This window comes from Eupeodes corollae, chromosome 3, assembly GCF_945859685.1.
Source record: "Eupeodes corollae chromosome 3, idEupCoro1.1, whole genome shotgun sequence".
In the NCBI taxonomy this organism is placed as follows: Eukaryota; Metazoa; Arthropoda; class Insecta; order Diptera; family Syrphidae; genus Eupeodes; species Eupeodes corollae.
In genome coordinates this window covers 2,285,501-2,306,327 of record NC_079149.1, presented here as the reverse complement: position 1 = coordinate 2,306,327, position 20,827 = coordinate 2,285,501, and the positions used below count along the sequence as shown (strand labels likewise).

At 33.1% G+C, this 20,827-nt stretch overlaps 3 protein-coding genes and 1 pseudogene across 3 annotated transcripts; 3 read left to right on the top strand and 1 right to left on the bottom strand.

Moving 5' to 3' along the window:
• Nucleotides 1-7,037: 7,037 nt before the first annotated feature.
• Nucleotides 7,038-9,210, top strand: LOC129951285 (putative inorganic phosphate cotransporter). The gene is made up of 4 exons (XM_056063368.1): nucleotides 7,038-7,174; nucleotides 7,559-7,695; nucleotides 7,758-8,822; nucleotides 8,892-9,210. The coding sequence occupies exons 1-4, from the start codon at nucleotides 7,144-7,146 to the stop codon at nucleotides 9,126-9,128; spliced, it is 1,470 nt and encodes a 489-aa protein (XP_055919343.1). The 5' UTR covers nucleotides 7,038-7,143; the 3' UTR covers nucleotides 9,129-9,210.
• A 612-nt stretch (nucleotides 9,211-9,822) lies between these two features.
• LOC129951618 (putative inorganic phosphate cotransporter) lies at nucleotides 9,823-11,679 on the top strand. The gene is made up of 4 exons (XM_056063860.1): nucleotides 9,823-9,980; nucleotides 10,041-10,186; nucleotides 10,245-11,309; nucleotides 11,396-11,679. The coding sequence occupies exons 1-4, from the start codon at nucleotides 9,962-9,964 to the stop codon at nucleotides 11,624-11,626; spliced, it is 1,461 nt and encodes a 486-aa protein (XP_055919835.1). The 5' UTR covers nucleotides 9,823-9,961; the 3' UTR covers nucleotides 11,627-11,679.
• Nucleotides 11,680-13,422: 1,743 nt separating this feature from the next.
• On the top strand, nucleotides 13,423-15,243 carry LOC129952977 (putative inorganic phosphate cotransporter). Its single transcript, XM_056065978.1, has 4 exons — nucleotides 13,423-13,530; nucleotides 13,593-13,729; nucleotides 13,825-14,895; nucleotides 14,960-15,243. Exons 1-4 carry the CDS (start codon nucleotides 13,506-13,508, stop codon nucleotides 15,152-15,154), a joined length of 1,428 nt encoding a protein of 475 aa, XP_055921953.1. The 5' UTR covers nucleotides 13,423-13,505; the 3' UTR covers nucleotides 15,155-15,243.
• A 229-nt stretch (nucleotides 15,244-15,472) lies between these two features.
• On the bottom strand, nucleotides 15,473-18,019 carry LOC129952976 (putative inorganic phosphate cotransporter; annotated as a pseudogene).
• Between the last annotated feature and the right edge of the window lie 2,808 nt (nucleotides 18,020-20,827).

Below are 20,827 nucleotides of genomic sequence, written 5' to 3'. Positions count from 1 at the left end.
TCTCACGAACTTGCAGAAATCACCCGGTTACTTAATTTGCTTGATGTAGGGAAGTTGTTGCAAAATTCTTAAACGTCGCCGTCGTCGCATCAATATAAATAAATCCGAAATAATACAAAAGCAAAGTTCATAAATAGAAGAATTATTTGTTTTTTAAAATATATGTGCGTTCATTTCAAATCAAATCAAAACACCCGAATTAAAAATGAAATGTGAAAATGTGCTCTAAAATTTTAAAATCAAATACTGTCAAGTATAGGGACTTTTTTTTTTAACCACACATTAAGAATGTGCAATAGTTTACCCAACACTGTTTTTCCCTCTCATTTTGATATTCAAAACCTCAATACCAATGTGCATCGGTATTTGCTATTAAGTAATAAACCATTTTCCTAAGCTCGACTTATGTCTAAACTGTAAATGTGTTTAGGGTTGTAATAACCCCTTTAGTGTGTGGAAATTAGGATAGGGTTATATATTTTGCGGTTTCAAAAGTAAATAATATTTCTTTTTTATTATAAAGTTTAAATGTTGACAATATGTAAGAAACTCCACATCATTTAAATGACCACCACGCGAATTGTTGAGAGCATCAGTTCTTATGAGGTAATTTTCAACCACTTTTTGACTCACGTTGGGCGGTATCCCAGCCATAACTTGACGAGTGTTGTTTTTTAAGTGCTCAAAAGTTAAAGGTTTATCAGCATGAACACTGTCTTTCGTGTAGCCCTACAAAAAAGTACAGCAGTGTCAAATGACATGATCTTTGTGGCCAGTTGAGTTGTGTGGCATGTGGCACCGTCTTGTTGAAACCAAATATTCTTTATATTGTATTCTTCAATAGCAAGCAAAAAAGTCGGTTATCATTATGGTCCTTCCATCGTCCTTTTCGAAGAAGTAGGGTCCAATCACACCTCCGGACCAAAGAGTGACTTTTTGTGGATGTAAAGGCTTCTTTTAAATTACTTGCGCATTCTCAGATCCCCAAATACGACAATATCGTTTATTAACATACCCACCAAATAAGAAATGTGCGTTGTTGTGTGAGCTAGCCTTTATGGATGTAGGTGTAGATCCAAATGCAAAATACAGTCTTAATTCCTGTAAACGGCGAGAAATCGACACATAGTCTTCGGCAACACTTTCACTTACAGCTGCGATATTTTCAGTACAATTTCTGTAACCAATCAAGTCATTTAAAATTTCTTCACAATTATAAAAAAATTGTTTTATTAGAAAGAAAATGTCACTGTAAGTTCAGAGAAGAACGCTGAACTTTGCTGCAATTTAAATTCTTTATTTGCATTTATGTGCATAGTATGGCGTCGGTTACTTCTTCATAACTGAGATTTAATTATGAACATCAACATTTAATTGAATTGACATCTTGTCAGTAATTTATTCAATTTTTTATCAGATATTCAAAAAACTACATGACGGTTAACGTTAATAAATTCATAGTTATACGGAATGAGATTTCAGTAAAGACAAGAGTACTTTTCCTCGCCTCTTATTATATCATAAACGTTACATGAAACTTTCAACTGTGAAATCAGGGTTGCCATAACATTCCTCATTTTCTAACTTGTCTCTTTGCTGGAACATAATGGAGTGATTCTTGTTATTCATAATTTTCTTTCACAAATTATTTTCTCTAAAGTTAATGTGCATTTCAAGGCAATAAATTTGTGTTTTTGAACTTGTTGGTAAAATATCTGTTTAAGTTCATCATTCTAATTACGGAATCCGATTAAGAAGTTGCGGATGAATTAGAAATGAGTGTCGGACATTTTTACTGTAGAATGTTTAAATGTAAAAATTAACATTTCATTCCTCCTAAAGACTACTTATCAGAAATGGAGCTAAGACTTTAATGAACAAAATTTTTAACTCAGTGTACGTAAATTGGACAATTATTAATTTGTATTTTCTTATCAAAGCTCATAATTGTTTTTGATAATTTTATTTACTTTCATAGAGATAACTAAGCAAATATTCAAAAAAAAACACAACTTCTTTTGGGATAAATGTGTGGCATAGTTTTTTCGCCTTAATTATTTTAACAAGACTGAATTTAACAGAAAAATCATTTACTCCAACTCATAGCAATAATTTGTACTTGAATTAAATGTGCTATGTTTTACTGATCTATGGTGCTTCTATTTCTTATATCTGTAACGTAATGTCATTAAAATTGTGAATATTTTTTAAATATATTTCAAATCCTAAAACGACGAAAATTTAAATAAACAAATAATACCTAAAATCAAGCTTTTTGAAAAAAAATAACAAACTTGTAATTTTACTTTATAGAGTCCTGTACATGGTTATTGTAATCGGTCCTTTTTCTGTAATAGAAAAGTTTGCCATTCTTCAAATTTCAAGGTCCTTAGAATCCGAATCCAGAGTTTAGGAAACATAACATAGGAATTTTCTTTTGTTCGCCATATATCAAGATAGAAAATAGCAATGTTTAAGTAAATTTAGTTAACAATAACAATACCCAAGTGTATTTAATATAAATTATATTAAATAGAGGTATTCTTACTGACGCATTTAAAAAATATCAACTATTACAAAATTTCAAAATCTTAAGAACACAAAATTAAAGAATACCTGTTTGACATGTGGTGAAATGTTAAGCTGAATTTAATTGAGAGTTTTTAAACAAACAAATGAAACAAATTATAGCAGAGTGTTTTTTTTTTGTTTCTAGCTGCAATATTATTTGAAAAAATAACGATATTAACATGTACCTTAATTCATTTTCATCATATTAACTGTATTAACATAAACAGTTTAAAAAATGTTTTTGACAGATTTTTTACAAAAATTACAAAAAGGGCTGGGATGTGACCCACTCTAATAACTTCCCATCCCGTCTGTAGATTTATCTTGCTTAAAACTTGATCAAAATATTCATAATAATATTTTGTGTGAGATAAATAATTTAAAGTCAATGGGGTCTATTTGAACTGAAGACTAAGTATAAAATCTAGTCTAAACACAGCTGCTTTTCATGAAGAAGGTATATTCTAGTACAATTTCACTTAAACCTTGTAGAGGGGAACAAAATAAAATGCGTTTGCTGGAGAGCTAAAATCTGTGAAATCCTTTAAATTATTCTGTTAGCTGGGACATTTAATGTAGATCGCGGTGGTGCTGTTAAGACTTGCAAGCACACAGATATTGGCAAACCTTTCATTTAATTTCGATCTTGAATACTTATAAGTACGATTTTTTTGTCGATTCGATACCTTTCATACAAATCGCCCTCATCTAATTCAAAGGGTTCGATTTGGTTGGTTGGTAGCATTACATCCAGCAAAATATCCAAATATTGATACATGCTTAATTCATTTTAAATTTTAATTTATTTTAAAATGTTCGAATAAAATATCTCGCAACGTAATTTTCTAAATCAGGGTTGGATTCGGCTAGGTGATTGTTGATAAATGACGACCAAAATGATCGAATTCGATCTACGTAAGGTGATAGTCAAATTGATATCTAAAAAGCTGTCACAACAAAAATGTGATAGTCATTCTCAAACAAATATGTTTATTCCGAGTAGAACTACCAGACGCTTCCACAAAACACTGGAAAATGTTTTAAGATCACTTTGTTTCTTTAAAAAAATACATTCCTGTGACTGACAGAGCTTACGACATTCGAAAAAAGCAAGAAAAGTAAGAATTTTACTCCAAATCAGTCAATTTGATACTTTTATTAAGATATTTTATAAGAAACAATTTAAAATTTCACCAAGGCAACAACGAATTTTGACAATTTGAATAATCTTACACAGACGGAATGAAAATGATAGTCGATATTTGACTATCAAAATAATCAAAATAATAATAGTCAACTATCACCTTAAGCTTAGCCGATTCAAAGCCAGTTTGTTTATTTTTGACGTTTATAGATTTAAAAACAGCTTATTTTTAGACTGCAGGCTATCGTTTTAAAATGGGTTTAAATTGTCTTATCAGTTTTTGTTATTTTTGAAGGTTTTCCTGAAAACCTTATTATTATTAATTGTTAATTATAAACAATATTTTGCATGTGATGAAATAGTTTGATTTCAAAATCTAGTTTTGTTATCGAGATCCTTAGTCGAAAACCAATTTTTTACTCATTTTAGAAGCATTTCTTGAAATTTTGTATTCCTTATATAAACATATACAGATTGATCTTACTAAAAACAATATCTTACGTTAACTATTTCAAAATGAAGTGCAAATTTGGCACAGAATGAAATCATTTTGGAGTCAATAATTTCATTTATTCACGAGATATCAATAATATCAATTTTTATTAATTTTGCGTAAAAACTGACTTATGGAAAAACTGACTGTTTTATTTTATATTTTCTTTAAGATGAAATTAGTTTGAGAGTTTGTATTTTTTTCAGGTTTTTTTTTAATTATTTGTTAAAAAGCCTTTTTTTGATTTTTTTTTCAAAATTCTATTATTACTTCACAATACTTTCTATCACGTCACAAAATTTTAACTTTTTCTTTAAAATTGTTATGGTAAAAGAAACCATCCACCTAATTTCTTTGAGATTCCTTACTGTATTATTTCGTGCATAACAAAATTTATTTGATGCCATTATCTTTGCTGGTTAGTGGTTAATATTTGATGGATTTCCCGCAGAGCTTTTACAAGCAGAGCCAACGTCATCAAGCGAACTGCTTCATCCGCTCATAGAAGAAGCCTGAACCACAGAAAGCTTCCCACATGAGTGGAAGAAGGGAATTATCCTCAAGCTCCCAAAAAAAAAAGAGATCTTACAAAGTGCGAAAACTTGAAAGGAATTTGTGTTCTACCAGCCGTTGCCAAAATAATAGCAAAAGTTATTCTGGAACGCATCAAATAACACATGAAGGCCACACTTGATGCCGATCAAGCAGGAGTCCGCGCTGTATCCTCCTGTATTGATCATATTAACACCCTGCGGATCATTATTCAGTGCGTTGATATTGTGTTTGTTGGTGATATTGTGTTTGTTGGTGATAAGCGATGTACTGCGCTCAGCTCTGTCAGATAGCGGAAGGATCCAATGGACTTTGACATCCTATTTAAAGCATTTGCATTACGCTGACGATGTTTGCGTACTCTGTCATATGATCATGTATCTCCATCAAATGACAAAAAGTGTGGAGAGAGAAGCAGAAGTTTTAGGGCTAAAAATTAATTAAGGAATAACACTATCAGCTTAAGAACAAAGCTACGACTGTTTCGCAAAAATGTCGAATCTGTGCCTCTTTATGGGTGCAGCACTTGGAAGGTTACTTCAGCCATAAAAAGAAAGCTGCAAACCTTCTTAAATAGATGTCTTCGTAAACATCCTTAGGATTTTCTGGCCAAACCGTATTTCAAATAAGGTCCTTCATAGAAGGACAGTTCAGGAACCTATAGAATCTATATTAAGAAGACGTAAGTGGCAATGCAGTACCCGTGGCATGATGGTTAGTGCGTTGGGCTGTGATCTTAAGGCCGAAAGGCATTAGTAATTAGTGTTATAGTTTAGCTTAGAGTGTCCGTATGGGACCATTAAGTTAGTTGTAAGTTATGGATAATTAGGCTAGTTTTATGAATTTTTGTCTAGCTTTAAGATAGGTTAAGGATTGAATAAATAAAAATGAATTTGGAAAAAAAAAAAAGTGCGTTGGGCTGTCATGCAAGGGGTCTTGGGTTCAATCCCTGCCTGTGCCACCTTAATTTAAAAAAAAAAAATATTTTTCGCGGGTACTGCCTCTTGCGAGGAATTGACAAAATCCTTCAAGAGTAATTCTTGTCATGAAAAAGTGCTTTCTAATATTAGCCGTTCGTATTCGGCGTAAAATTGTAGGTCCCTTCCATTCCTGACAACAGTATTCGCACACAGGAATGGTTGAGAGTTGTAAGTCACTAGGCCCTGGTTCACAACGGACTGTTGCGCCACCCCCTTTAATTTGAAGTGGCAATGCATTGGACATACGCTTCGAAAAGGTAACGACTGCATTGCAGGCCAAACAATGCAGTGGACTTCGCTCACACAGAAGGAAGAAAAGCTAGACGACCGAGAAGGCTATGGGGCAGGATAGTCGAGGCGGAATCAGCGTCACTAGGCAAGGATTGGAGGGAGCTAAAACACATTTCAGGAAACCGTACACGATGGCGCGTACGCGTAGTCCCTAAGCCTCTTAAGGGGTTTCCAAAGGACTTAACATGTCTGAGGGCCTAAGTAAGTAAGTATCTTTTCTGGTTCTTGAGATATGGACGACGAAAAAGGACGTACGCACACACAGACATCTCTATACAAATATTTTATTTAGGCTCTACAAATCGGACCGATTACAATAACTTACTATGGGTAGTTAAGAATACTGCTTGTTGGGCCTTACATAATTTTTCGAAGTTTATTAAATTGTTTTTTGACGGGTACGAATGGGGAGTTATTATTGTCAGAGTTGCATTTCAGATATGTAATGTCTTAAGAAGTATATTGCGTACCATCAATTCAACTCTTGATAACCCACCGAATTCCTATTAATAAATTGTCTAGCAAAAACATTATTATATACAATTTTATCAAAGTCCAAATTAAATTAGGAGTTATAATTAGAAATGATAAGTATAATACTAAAGATGATCGTATAGAATGAACCCAAAATATTCACTAACATGCATTATGCATGGCTCAATATGCAAATCTTAAAATACAAAACAACAGAAAAGTGTCTTTTTCATGAAACAAACAACATTTTATTGCACAAAATATTTTTGTTTCTACACTTAAAACTTCTTTTTTTTTATAAAAAAAAAAACTTGATAATAGAAATAAAGATGAGATGAAAGCTTTTCAAATATCTAAGAGATCAAATACATTCCATATTATTTTGAAATTTAAGAAACGAAATCAAAAGTGATACAAATAAAGGTTAAATTATGATAGCATAGTCTTAAGTTTATCAAAGCTCTAACAAAATAATGATAAACAAACAAAAAAGTTTAAAATTAGATACATTTTAAGAAACAGATGAATTTCTTACTAAAATATCATTTGGTTTAATTAGTTTATGGCTATAAGGTGGCGTGGATGTGTTTTTTAAAATTGTTTTATTTAAGAAATAAAACTTACTAGCTTTAAATAAAATGATTAAGAATCGTAGATTGGAAGATAAAGGTGATAAAAAAGTGTTTGAAGTCCTTAACTCATTGTTAGAACTATTCTTGAATTTGTGTTAAAGTGAAAAACAAATAAATACGTTACCAAGTCATGGAAAAGTTGAAAATACTTACCCGGGAAATATGTATATTACGATTAATGTATTCTATGTTTGCTGACGGTTTCGGTTCTATTTTTATAGGAAATGAGTTTGAACCTTAATTTTTGTTCGCCCCTAGTAGCTTAACTGCTGCTACAAGCTTTGATATTTCATATCTTTTAATTTATAAGTGCTTCATGTTGTACAATAAATGTTGAACAATAAATCTTTCCCACACTTTTTAATGCTTTTCAATTTAAAAAAATTTCAGTACATTTTAAAACTTTAAAATTTTCTTTCAGGTCCTGCTTTTGGAATTCGTCATGTTCAGGTCATATTGCTGTTTTTATGTTTGATAGTCAATTATATAGGAAGGCAGAATGCATCAGTGTCTGTGGTTGCTATGACTAATGCCAAATCCACGAACCCTGATTTCCCAGTAAGTACGTACCATTTCGTAAAATTAATTAGGATTTTGAGACTTGATTTGTCCTCATTTAGGAATACAATTGGAATGAGACACACAAGTCTTACATACTAAGCAGTTTCTACTGGGGCTACAGTTTGACACAATGTCTAGCGACCTACATCTGTCGCCACTTTGGATCGAAACCCTCTATGTTGATCGCAACTGCAGGATCGGCTCTACTCAGTGCAATAACTCCCATGGCGATAGGCCTCGGTGGATGGCAGGTGTATTGCGGTATACGTACATTGCAGGGTCTTTTTCAAGGACTGCTTCTGCCAACGCTTCACGACCACTTAGCCAAATGGTCACCAATTGAAGAGCGAACTCGTCTGGGAGCTTTGAGTCTCACCGGATTAGAGACAGGAAATCTTCTTGGTATGGCAGTGCCTGGTTTGATCGCCCACTCACGTTGGGGCTGGCCTGGCATATCATACTTTTCGGCTGGGTTTTCGATTTTCTGGTGCCTATTGTGGATTATATTCGCTGACAGTAGTCCCATTGTTTCAAGACTTATAAGCCCAGAAGAGAAGACCTACATTTTAACATCACAAAGGAAAAACGATGGAAAACAGGTGAAAATTCCAATTCCCTGGAAGGCAATTCTCACCTCGATTCCATTCGCTTCTCTCGTTTCGGTGAGAATAGCTTCAATCTGGGGCATGGGCACAATGCAGTCTCAAATACCTTCATATCTTCATTCAATTTTTCTTATGAATATCGGGGAAAACACATTTTATTCAACGCTTCCATATGTCGTCATGCTGATAATGACATATGTGTATTTAATTTTTGCAGACGTACTGTTAAAGAAAAACATTTTTTCCCTCACAGGGGTCAAGAAAACAATAAATTCTTTTGCTATGTGGATTCCAGCAATTGCTCTCTTTGGCCTAGGAACGGTCGATAGAGCCACATCGGCTATAATTTTAATGACCATATCTATAGGTGTTAGTGGTGGAGTCTCGATCGGAAGTGGTTTGAATGCTATCGATTTGTCCGCAAATCACGCCGTTGTTTTGATGGGAATATTGAATACTGTAACAAGTATTGCATCAATGATGGCTCCTCTGTTTGTGGGAGTTATTGTTACTGATGAGGTGAGTAAAATTTATTGAAAGGTTTTGAAAATAATTAAATGAGGTTTTGTTTATGTTTTTCTCTTAAAGACTGACCGATCGCAGTGGCAAATTGTTTTCTGGACTTCAGCTTTGGTGTATTTCTTCGGAAACCTGCAGTTCATAATTTTTAGTTCAACAGAGACGCAACCTTGGAATGACGAAAAGTATATGCTAGTTAGTCAAGATGATAAACAACCCCAAATACGTAAAGTCAATTCAGTTTTAGAGTTAAGAACTTATGATGATAGCTCTATGAAGAATGATACGAGTTTGTTGAAAGAATAAAGTGCGTCATATCTGCATTAGAACATAAACTCGTAGTCTATAAACATTTTCTAAAATTTAAATAAGAAATGAGACAATTTTATTACACAGTGTATCCATAAGTTGTATTATATATATAATTTTAGTGTAAAAGGTCAACATTTTATATATTTAAGCAATTGAACGTAAGGTTATGAAACGTATTTTCTAGAAAAAATATATTCAATGTCTAAATCAATTACGTGAATTTTTGGACCAAAACTGGAAATTCCTGCTATTTTATTATAACACTAATACCTTAATATTTTTCAAGCCATTTTAGAAGAAAGACTTAATACAGATACTTATTTATTTGTTTCTCTTGTGAATCTCATTATTGTTCCACTATTTATCAACAAAAATTAATAACCGAATAAAACAATAAAACATTGTTAGTAGTTTTCGATAAGCGGTTTGGGCTGTATTTGGTTTTAAACTTTTATCATTCAGATTATTTTAAGTGTGTAATGTAAAGTTGGATATCTTACTGATTAAGAATATATCTACACTATACAAAAGATAATTTAACAGCAGTTTCTTAGACTGGTACATTAACATCTTTATCATTTGTTAATCAATTAAAACTTTATTCCGTTTGATAACCTATCAGTTATATGATATGCGGTTTTTATCAGAAATTTAAAAAATAATTTGATTCAACAAGTAATATTGAATGGAATACGCTTTTAGTAAGGCTTAACAGCTGCTTTACGTAAAAACAATATTTAACTTGTTAAAATTGTGCACCTTATTTATTTAAATTAAAGGCAGTTAAAGCCTTTTGATATTAATCGAAGCCAAATAAGATCTGGAATATGGCAGAAATAGAGAAAAGTAATTGGAAAGAATTGTCAAAACTTTTTCTTCAATTAAAAAATTGTTTTTTTTTTTAAGCACCGGCACCGCCGCGTCTAAGTTTTCGAAATGTTCAGTTCTTTTTGGTGTTCCTTTGTTACGCCTTAAATTTTATGAGCCGACTTAATTGCTCTTTTGCTTTAGTTGCAATGACAAATGCTGAATCTGCCAATCTTGATTTTGACGTGAGTATGGTCTTATTAAAAGAAGACTTTTAAATATAAATATTTAACAAACTCGCAGGAATACAACTGGAATGAGCAACAAATTTCATACATAATAAGTGCTGCAAACTTTGGCGTCGTTCTGACAATGATTCCTGGGAGTTTGATAAGTCGAAAAATTGGCATCAAAGCCACAATTGCAGCATCAGTGTTGGGATCATCGATTTTGAGTCTAGTGACACCAGCCAGCATTCCACTGGGAGGATGGCAAATCTATTGTGTGATTAGGTTGCTTCAGGGGATGTTCCAGGGTCTGTTTTTCCCCTGTTCCGTGCAACATTTGGCAAACTGGGCCCCACCTAGTGAAGTTACACGCTTTGGAGCCTTAAGCTATAATGGTGCTGCAGTTGGAATTGTTTTGGCAATGGGGTCATCAGGATTTATAGCCAAATCCAGTTGGGGTTGGCCCGGTATATCTTATTTCGCCGGTGTACTGGGAATAATTTGGAATGTGATTTGGCACTTTTTAGGAAATAATTCTCCAGCTTCATCGAAATACATTAGTCCTGAGGAGAGAGACTTCATTTTAGAATCACAACAAAAGAACAATGGTGCCCAACGAAAAATTCCAATTCCCTGGAAGGCAATTTTTACATCTCCCCCCTTTTTGTCTTTGGTTATTGTAAATTTGTCAACATATTGGGGATATATTACAATTTTACTCGAGATACCATTGTACATGCAAGGCGTCTTAAACATGGACATAAAGAGCAATTCGATTTTCTCCTCGATTCCTTTCGTGGCTGTGGTCTTCATGGCTTTTGTTTATCTCTATTTATTGAAAATTCTGTCAAAATCATATTCTATTAATTTTTCGAAGAAAATTATAAACACAATTGCAACATGGATTCCAGCTGCAGCTTTATTTTGGGTGGGATTTTTGGACGAAAATCAAAAGGAGTTAGCTATTTCACTAATGGTAATAATTGTTGGTGTCAATGCTGGAATAACAGTTGGCAGTGGTATGAATACTAATGAGTTGTCTCCCAATCATGCGGGAGTTCTTGCAGCAGTAGCGAATACTGGAAGAGCAATCGTATCAGTTATCGCACCATTATTTGCGGGAATTGTTGTCAACAATAATGTAAGTCAGAAGTTTAATTGGCATTTAAAACGATCATTTATACTGATTAAAGAATGTTTTTTATTAATAACAATTTCTTTTCCTAGAATAATCGATTCCAATGGCAAATTGTGTTCATGGTTGCAGGAATTGTATTTTTCGTTGGAAATTTACAATATCTCATTTTTGGAACAACTTCAAAACAATCTTGGGATAATGAAAATTTCCTAAAGCCATATCCAGATATTGAAAGTGATATAAAGCCCGAGGCAAATCAACGAGAAGACAAGTCTGAATTAAATGAACTTATTGAAAAACCAATATTATTATCAAAATAGTTAGTTTTATATTTTAAGAGAGCAAATAAAAAAGACTGAAAATTAAAATGAAAACAAAATTCTTGTCATTTTCATTTAAAAAATGTTTTTGGAGTATTTGAACGCAAAGAATGGTTGCATGTATGAGGTTCTGTTAAATTGAATTGGGGAGTTTTGACTACCAGGTCTGTCCTATTTACGGAATCACTGAACAATGAACAGATTTCATTTTGTTTTAAAAGTCAACATACTCTTGAATTAAACTTCGGAACATAAAATAATATAGATTATATAGAGTTCAACTCGTTACAAATCGTACAAGTAAGGAGTTCAATGATCATACATTTAAGTCTGTAATTAAAAACGTTTTCCTAACGATAGCGCTAATTAATCATAAAATGTAATCAAATCTTTTTTTATAGTATCAAATACAAATAAATCGTCAATTTTATTATTTTCATCAATACAAGTTAACTTTTTGCCGTTGTTAAAATTAATAGCATAATTTAATTAAAATCAAATAACATTTATTTTCACTTCCTATAATTCTTTTTTGGGAAAATCTATCAATAGTATGAATACTGTTGATAAAAGCTAAAGTAGAATCTTACTACGGATGGATCTTATGTGATTTCTTTCTCAAATGTTAGTACGATTGATGTTGCATTTGTATCTCGATGGCTGTGTCCGTTGACACAATCACATGATTGCATCTGCAATAATGTGATTTCCATTGTGGAAAAAATTAATCTGTTACTGTTGATATTATTTAGTTTTGTGCATGAAAATGGACTAACTGGGCTTATTTTCCAAGGGAAAACAATAGAAAAGATAATTAAGTTTTGCTATGTTTCCACTTAAGGTTTATCTCAGCTTAGATCAAATAAATGATTAAGTTTGAAAGCACTTTCTAAAATGCAATTAGTGTTTCGATATTTCTTTGTTTGATTCGGTTTAAACAAATTGTTTAGTTAAAGAAAAAGATATTTGTTAACAGTCAAATTGTTTTTTCCTGAACAATGTTTATTTTAGTAAATATGATTTAAAATCAAACCAGCATAAAAGTGTTCATTTATGCGTTTCACCCGATGTAATGGTTGGGCTCATCAGAAGATGACCACTACACCTTGTCTTGACGCATATTTTCTCTAATAAATAGAGATTCCATGGGACTTTTCAAGAAGAAATGTTTTAATTAAAACTTTGAAATCGACTATCACATAACACAGACGTATTTTCTTGATTTTGATAGTCAACTATCAGCTTGCAGGATTTCACCCCTGATCTGAATTTCGCGATTTTTTTTGGAATTTTTTGATAATTTTTTCTGGAAAATATTCAATTGTATCAACTTTCTAATATAAAAACCGGACTAATGCGGCAGTTTTTCAATGTACTATATATGGAATACCATAAAACACTGCTATTGGTCTCGTTATCGCCAAAAATGTATTGAGTTACAACAGTTTATGATTTTAAAATAATTATTTGATTTTTGTTTAATTTAATGTTTAGTTTGTTTGTTTTAGTGGAATAATTTATGTATATGCTGTCAATTTTTAAATAACCTTTAATTTTTTGTACCATTTGCATAATAAATGTGGGTCAGATAAAAACGTTGATTGCGTTTTATAGATAATTGCACTTATTTACCTAAAATAAAATAATTTAAAGTACATTCATGTACAACCATTCCACTAAATAATCAAACTCCAGATTATGTTATCCATTATTATTAATTTAAACGATAAGACAGTCACCTATGAAACTGGGGTATATTAAGATAATTCAAAATTTTCATCAGCACACATGAATTGAGAACATTTCGAATTGGTCGTTGGTCGAATGGCAAAATAAGAGGTCTTGATATTAAACGTTATCGCCAAAAAAATATAACAAAATGTCTCTTGGAATTATCGAAAAAGGTATAAAATTATAAATATTTCAAGTCTTTTTAATTTGAAGAGGTTCAATTATTTTGTTTCAGGTCCAAAATTTGGAGTTCGACATGTTCAAACAATTTTGTTGTTTTTTTGTTTTGTGGTTAATTTTATGGAACGATTGGTTGTATCGGTGGCAGTAGTTGCCATGACAAATGCTGCCACAACAAATCCAAATTTCCCGGTAAGTAAGTAAGACCGTAAGCTTTAATAATTTAATGAAGTGATATTAAGATTATAAGACAATTTAGATTAACCAAAATTAACTTTAACCTACAGGAATACCAATGGAATGCAAAACAAATCTCTTACATCTTAAGCAGCGTCTTTTGGGGTATGATTATCGGAATGATACCTGGCAGCTTTTTATGCCGAAGATGTGGTGCCAAATTCACAATGATGATATCAATATTGGGATCATCTGTAATGGGAGTCATTACACCGATTTGCATACCTTTTGGCGGTTGGAAAATCTATTGTGCCATACGAATAATTCAAGGCATATTTCAAGGGCTCTTTTTTCCGTGTACTTACGATCACTTGGCCAAGTGGTCACCTATCGAAGAGAGGACGATGTTGGGAGCTTTGTGTCATACAGGCTTGATCATCGGAACCATTCTGTCTATTGCTGTTTCAGGATTTATTGCTAAATCGAGTCTGGGATGGCCGGGTATTTCATATGTCACCGATGGAATTGGGCTCGTTCTTTGTGTGTTCTGGATTATATTAGCCGACGATAGTCCGATGACCTCGAGATTTATATCTACCGAAGAAAAAAATTATATTTTGTTATCTCAGCAAAAGGTCGAAAGAAGTCACAAACGAATTCCCATTCCATGGAAGGCAATTTGTACTTCACGTCCTTTTCTGTCGCTGGTCATAACCCAAGCAACTGAAGGCTGGGGACATTCAACAGTTCTTGCACAATTGCCGTTGTATATGCGAGGTGTTCATAAAATGGATATAACAAGCAATGCTATATTTTCGTCAATGCCATATGTGGCAATGTTTGTCATGTCATTTGTCTATCTTGTTTTTGCTAGCTTCTTGATGAAGAAGAAGAACATAAGCTTAACAGTTTTAAAGAAATCAATCAACACAATGTCAATGTGGATACCAACAGTTACTCTTATAGCAGTGGGATTCTTGGATGAAAGTAACAAATCTTTGGCCATTGTCCTGATGATAGTGACGGTAGGATCTAACGCTGGCGTGACTATTGGTCAAGGTATGAATTCCATTGAATTGTCCCCAAACCACGCTTCAACTTTAATTTCAATCATATTGGGTATTGTAAGTTGTGTTTCACTAGCTTCACCATTATATGCTGGATACATTGTTGAAGATCAGGTAATTTTTATTTTTTATAATTTAGAAAACAATTTTTAATAAAATTATTTGTATATTTTATTAGACCGATCGCAAACAGTGGCAAATTGTATTTTTAACTGCAGCACTCATGGATTTCTTTGGGAATTTGCAGTATTTATTCTTTGGAACAACCAAGACACAACCTTGGGACGATGAGAACTATTTGTTGAGAAAAGATGATGACTCTGAAAGTCCAGGGGAATGTAGAATAAAATCAATCAAAAATGGAAAATTATAATACAATTGTGCAACAATTTATGTTTGTGCTAAGTTAATCATATATTTGCTATATTTTATAGCAACTATCGTAAGAAAAAAAAAAACTTCAATTTTCAAAAAATAACCCTCTTTTTAAATTATTGCATATTATTGTTAACCAAGCCTAGAATATTATTTATCTCTTTTATTGGAAGACATAGCGTCTGTCCAAAACTCTTATTATATATTTGTTTGATAAAGATAAGGGTTTTTAATCAATAAGTTCACTAAAAAACTTATCAATTCAATTAACACAAGGTTAAGTCTATAAAAATGCAATCAAAAATCAAAAGTTAAATCAGTCTGTGTATATTTAATCTAAAAGTATAAAATAAAACTTACATAAATACTGGATTTCTATTTTTATGCTATAAACTTAAAACTAGGAAAATTAGGTTCCACTTCTTTTGTTGTGGAATCTGTTGCCTTCTCAGCATCTTTTTTGTTTGTTACTGTGTCTTCTGCAACTTCATTCCAGGGCTGTTTTTCCATTTTTCCAAATATCACATAAATTAAATTACCAATAAATAATATCACAGCGATAACATTAAAAATAACTCTCCATTGAGTTCGATTTCCCTGTTGACAAAAGTAAGAACAAATTAATTACTATCTTATCGATTTTTTATGCATTCAGAATTACCTCGTCTGAAACTATAATTCCAACGAAAAGTGGTGAAACTATTCCCACAGCATTTGCTAGGGTATTGGTGATTCCAAAAAGAATCCCCGCATGATCGGGAGCTAGATCAATATGATTTAAGCTGCTTCCGATAACTTGAGCTGCACAAGCTGACACTGCAACTATCAACAGCGTAACACTTGTGGCCACATGTTCCACACTCACATAGCCTAGAGCGACCAAGGCAGCGGCTGGAATCCAACATGCGATTGAGTTTATGGTTTTCCGAACCAAAGCCAGACGACAATCATCACCTTTGGTGAAGACGTCAGCAGCAATAAGGAAAACATACGAGAGAATGCACATGAAGACGTATGGCACAGCAGAATATACAGCATTCATTTTGATGCCAACTTTAAAGATTCCGTGTATGTAAGCAGGAACTTGTTGCATCAATGTGAAAAAACTTGCTGCAAGGCTTATTTTCACAACAGTCAGAGCTAAGAACGGTACCGAAGTGAAGATTGCCCTCCAAGGAACAGCTTTGCTGCGACCCGCACTTGTTGGCTGCTCCAAGGACAGTTGAATCTTCTTCTTCTCAGCAAGAGAGATGATTCGACATTCTTCTGGGCTGTTTGCTCCAAAATGTATCCATAGAATGGACCAAAGTATTCCGAGAATTCCTGGAATCCGATGCTGCAACTAAGCCACTGACTGCAAATCCTACTGCCGAGCCAATATCCATTCCAGTTTGAGTGATTCCACCAAGGAGATTTCGTTCCTCAACAGGACACCATTTCGCAAGATGGGAATAGAAGCAAGGGAACATCACGCCCTGAAAGATTCCCTGAAATACTCGAACCAAACAAAACAGTTGCCAGCCTCCGAAAATAACAGCGGTTGGTGTTAGAAGGCTCAAAATAGAAACGCCTAGTGTGCAGGCTAGTAGAAGTTGCTTAGCACCATATTGACTTGAGAGATAGCCTCCCAAGAATTGTGTGCACAGAGAACCCCAGAAGAAACTACTCAGCATATAGGATTTTTCTGCTTCACTCCATACGAATTCCTGTGTAAGAAATAATTAGTTACATTGCCTTAAATCGGTCATTATGAACTTACTGGAAAATCAGCGTTTGTTGAATTTGCATTTGTCATTGCAACAATTCCAACAGAGACATTCACTCTCATTTGTATTCCCAGAGTACAGCACATAAACAGGAACAGGGCTTGAACATGGCGAACTCCGAATAACGGTCCTAAAATACACAAATAAAAAGGCAATTATGTAAAAAATTAAACACAAATATTTTTATGAATCTAACTCCGGAACTTAGTGTTAAATACTTTATTTAATTAGGGAGAAAGTTAGTTTTGTAACTTTTTAAGGTCAAGACCTTCTTAAATCATAAAGCAAATGAATTAATGTTTAAATACACCCAACAGGAAGATACATTTTTTTAACTGAATACCAACAAAATAATAAATTAAAACGATTTTTTTTTAATGGCTTAAATATTGTAATAATACAACCTCTTGGACATTTTATTTATTTATTTTACCAAACACGTTTTACCTAACAATTTTACGTGAATGTTCCTACCACAGTTTTTGCCAAAAGCTTTCGCTAATTTTTGTTTTAATATTATTTAAATTATATTCAATTAAAACATAAAATACAAAAACAAAAATAAAATATTGCAAACTTTATGATGGGCGGAATTAATAAACAAACTAAAAAAACTTGTTAACAAATTTCTCTAAGCAAAAATACAACAAAAAAAACTTGACCACTCAAATAAATGATAAATTGCAATTTATCATTATTAATAGTTCACTTAACTTTACGCAATATCAATATTTAAAAAAAAAAATATCCTACACAGAAACAGTTTAATTTATTTAAATTTACCTTGTTTGATAAGTGAAAAAGATTTGATCGTCATTCTACTTTCTGCTCATTCAGTTTCAAAGGAATAAATGTTTTAAAACCGTTATTTCAAAGACAATTTGTTATGGGTTATCAATTAGAATTTAAACTTCTAGACGACTTAAATTTTACACCAGCACCTTTCTTCTTCTTCACTTATATTTACAACAAAGTAAGAAGCTGGTTTCTTCAATTGGTATCAAAAAGAAAACAAAAATCCAATGCGAATCGATCCACAATCCGAACCGATCAGACGTACCACCGAACAAGTAATGACCACGACAGTTCTTTTTCCCACTTGACCAACTAATGGTTATGTGCGCACTGCACATATCCAATTTTTAGTCTTCTCCTCTTATTTGTCGTTATTTGGCCAAAAGCGTGGTATTCTGGTTGGTAGGGTTGTGATATAAGATTCCTGTTTTTGAGTATGAGAAATCGTTATAATTTTCCAACTTTCAAAAGTTTTGAAGTTTTCAAAATCAGCCTTTTTGGGAATTCAAGGAACACAATTGGCAAAACAGATAAGACACTGATAGGGCAGTTTATAAACCTAATATGCAAATATTTTTGAATAGTTTGGAGAATTTAATTTAAGTGCAAGAACCTCGGTTTTAATGTTCGTTTTTGACCCTCTTTTCAACAACAAACAAATAAAATAAAGTCCAAAATTTTATAAGATATAGCGACGTTTTCTACAACAACACCGTTATAATGAAACTCTTTATCTTAGACTATTTCAAGTCACAAATTTCTGTTTAGTGTTTCTTTTTTGTAGCCCGTTTAGTTTGTCGCTCAGCTCTTTTATTTCCTATATCAAAAGCGCGTGCTCGGTAATTTGCAATCATAGATAGCAAACTCTTGTGTTGTGTTGTTAAACTAGATGCACTTGGTTAAGGGAATAAAATAAAATAGAATTGCCAAGATAAAAATAGAACACTTGAATATTCATTAGAAAGGGGAGAGCTGATGGGGCAACACAGTAGCTATGTTTAGGTTAAAAACTAGTACTACTACAAGCAAAGTTATTTGATTTGAAAATTTCATAATGAATGGCCAACTATATAGATAACTTCTCTTTACCTAAGAGGAGGGAGGGTGGTAAAGATGCGTAGTGGATGATGACAAGTTAGTGTGGTACGCTACAAGAAATACAAAGATAGTGGTTTGATCCAAAAATAGACTTTTCCAGAAATAGTTTATTTTTGTTCTGTTGCGATTCTTGGCGATAATGATTCGATGCAAGCGACGGACGCAATGGTGTCTTAAATTTGTTGAAGTTCAGAAGAACTTAAAGTTACAATTTGTTATAGTTATTGGTGGTCTTAGGGTTGATGTGCACAGTAGTTTAGAATTTAGAAGCACATGTTTTTTAATAGTTTCATATATTTTTACAGAAAAGATCTTAAGTATAGTATTTTCCGTGCAATAATCAATCAATAATGACTATTTCGAAAATCCAGAAAACGAATTAAAGAATTATTGTTCTCGTAGTAGTAACCGTGTCCTGAAAGAAAATTCTGAATGGTCGCATTGAGATTCTCGACATTTTATTTTTCGCTCCCAATATTGCTCGATCACCGAGTCAATTTTGTTAACTGCACTTTTGCGCTACATCTGGGAAAATACGCTGAATAAACTTCTCTTTTGAATCTGTGATGTGACAGAAATCTGTGGGTAATGTGATGAATCCGGTCGAGGTGTCCATTGCAACTTTATTATTTCCAATATCTGACAACTGCTTCGCAAACACTTTGCAGTTTCATCATATTGCAAAAATACTCGCATGTTAGTTATTAACCGTACTGCCAAATTCATTGATTTTAGGCATGCATTTAGTTCATCAGCAACAGTTGATCGGAGAATAACTGGAAGAGTCTGACGAAAATCACCTGACAACAAAATCATGGCCCCACCAAAAAAAATTTGGTTGTCACGAAGATCTTTCAATGTTCTGTCCAGCGCCTCCAGTGACCTCTTAGGGACCATTGTGCATTCATCCCAAACAATTAATTTGCATACCTGTAGGATCTTGGCCATTGCGCTATTTTTGGCGATGTTGCAAATTGGTGTTTCGGTGATTTGCATGTTTAACGGTAAAAAAAATTGGTCCTCCCTTACAAAACTGACTACCACCAGCTGATTGATTTACTATGGGAGGGCCAAATTTTTTTTTCATATTTCGACCTATGTTTTTTGGGAAAATTTGTTGAGTTTCATTAGCAAATTCAACTCCTTCAGTGTTGATAGCCCCTTCCGTTACACGCTGTTTGTGTATTTTAGTACAAACTTGAATATTATAAAAATATTCTGGAATAATACCTTGAAAGTGCGCTTGCATTCTAAGCCTATCCACTTCATTGTCACTCACTAAATAACGCAATTCTGACATAGCAATTCGACTATTTTCTTGATCTGTCTCTCTCTGATCATCAGTGCGGTTAGCACTGCGACGACCTAATTCAGGTCGTCTTCCTCTCGTCATCGTAACGTAATTAATAAAACTACTTGGAATGTCACTATCACAAAGGATCACAAAAGTTAAGAAAGTTCTCGCGTACGTAGCGGTAATCGTCAATCACAAAGATAGAAGGATGCACTCATAGAATATCGTATCACAATATCGTCAATCGTCATACTTTTTCCGTTTTCTGATTTTTTTTTTTTTTTGAGTTTACATTTAAGCCATACATTTTCGTGTGCGACAGAATGATTGATATATTAGTTGGTTGTGAAATCTTATGTCAAATATTATGGTTGTGTTCAAAAACTTAATTTGAAACAAAACTTAAGATTTATCAAACTTAAAAAAAATAATCTGATACAGTTACAACTGAAGTTAGCTAAAATTAAGTTTCGCGAAGCCGACCAAATCAATTGGAAATCGGTACTACTAATGTTTATTACATTTTTTGTCGCATTCGTGATTCAAAAAAATCAAATGGGGTGGCGCAACAGTCCGTTGTGAACCAGGGCCTAGTGACTTACAACTCTCAACCATTCCTGTGTGCGAGTACTGTTGTCAGAGATGGAGGGGATCTACAGTTTTAAGCAAAATCCGAACGGGTAATTTGAGAAAGCTCTTTTCATGACAAGAATTACTC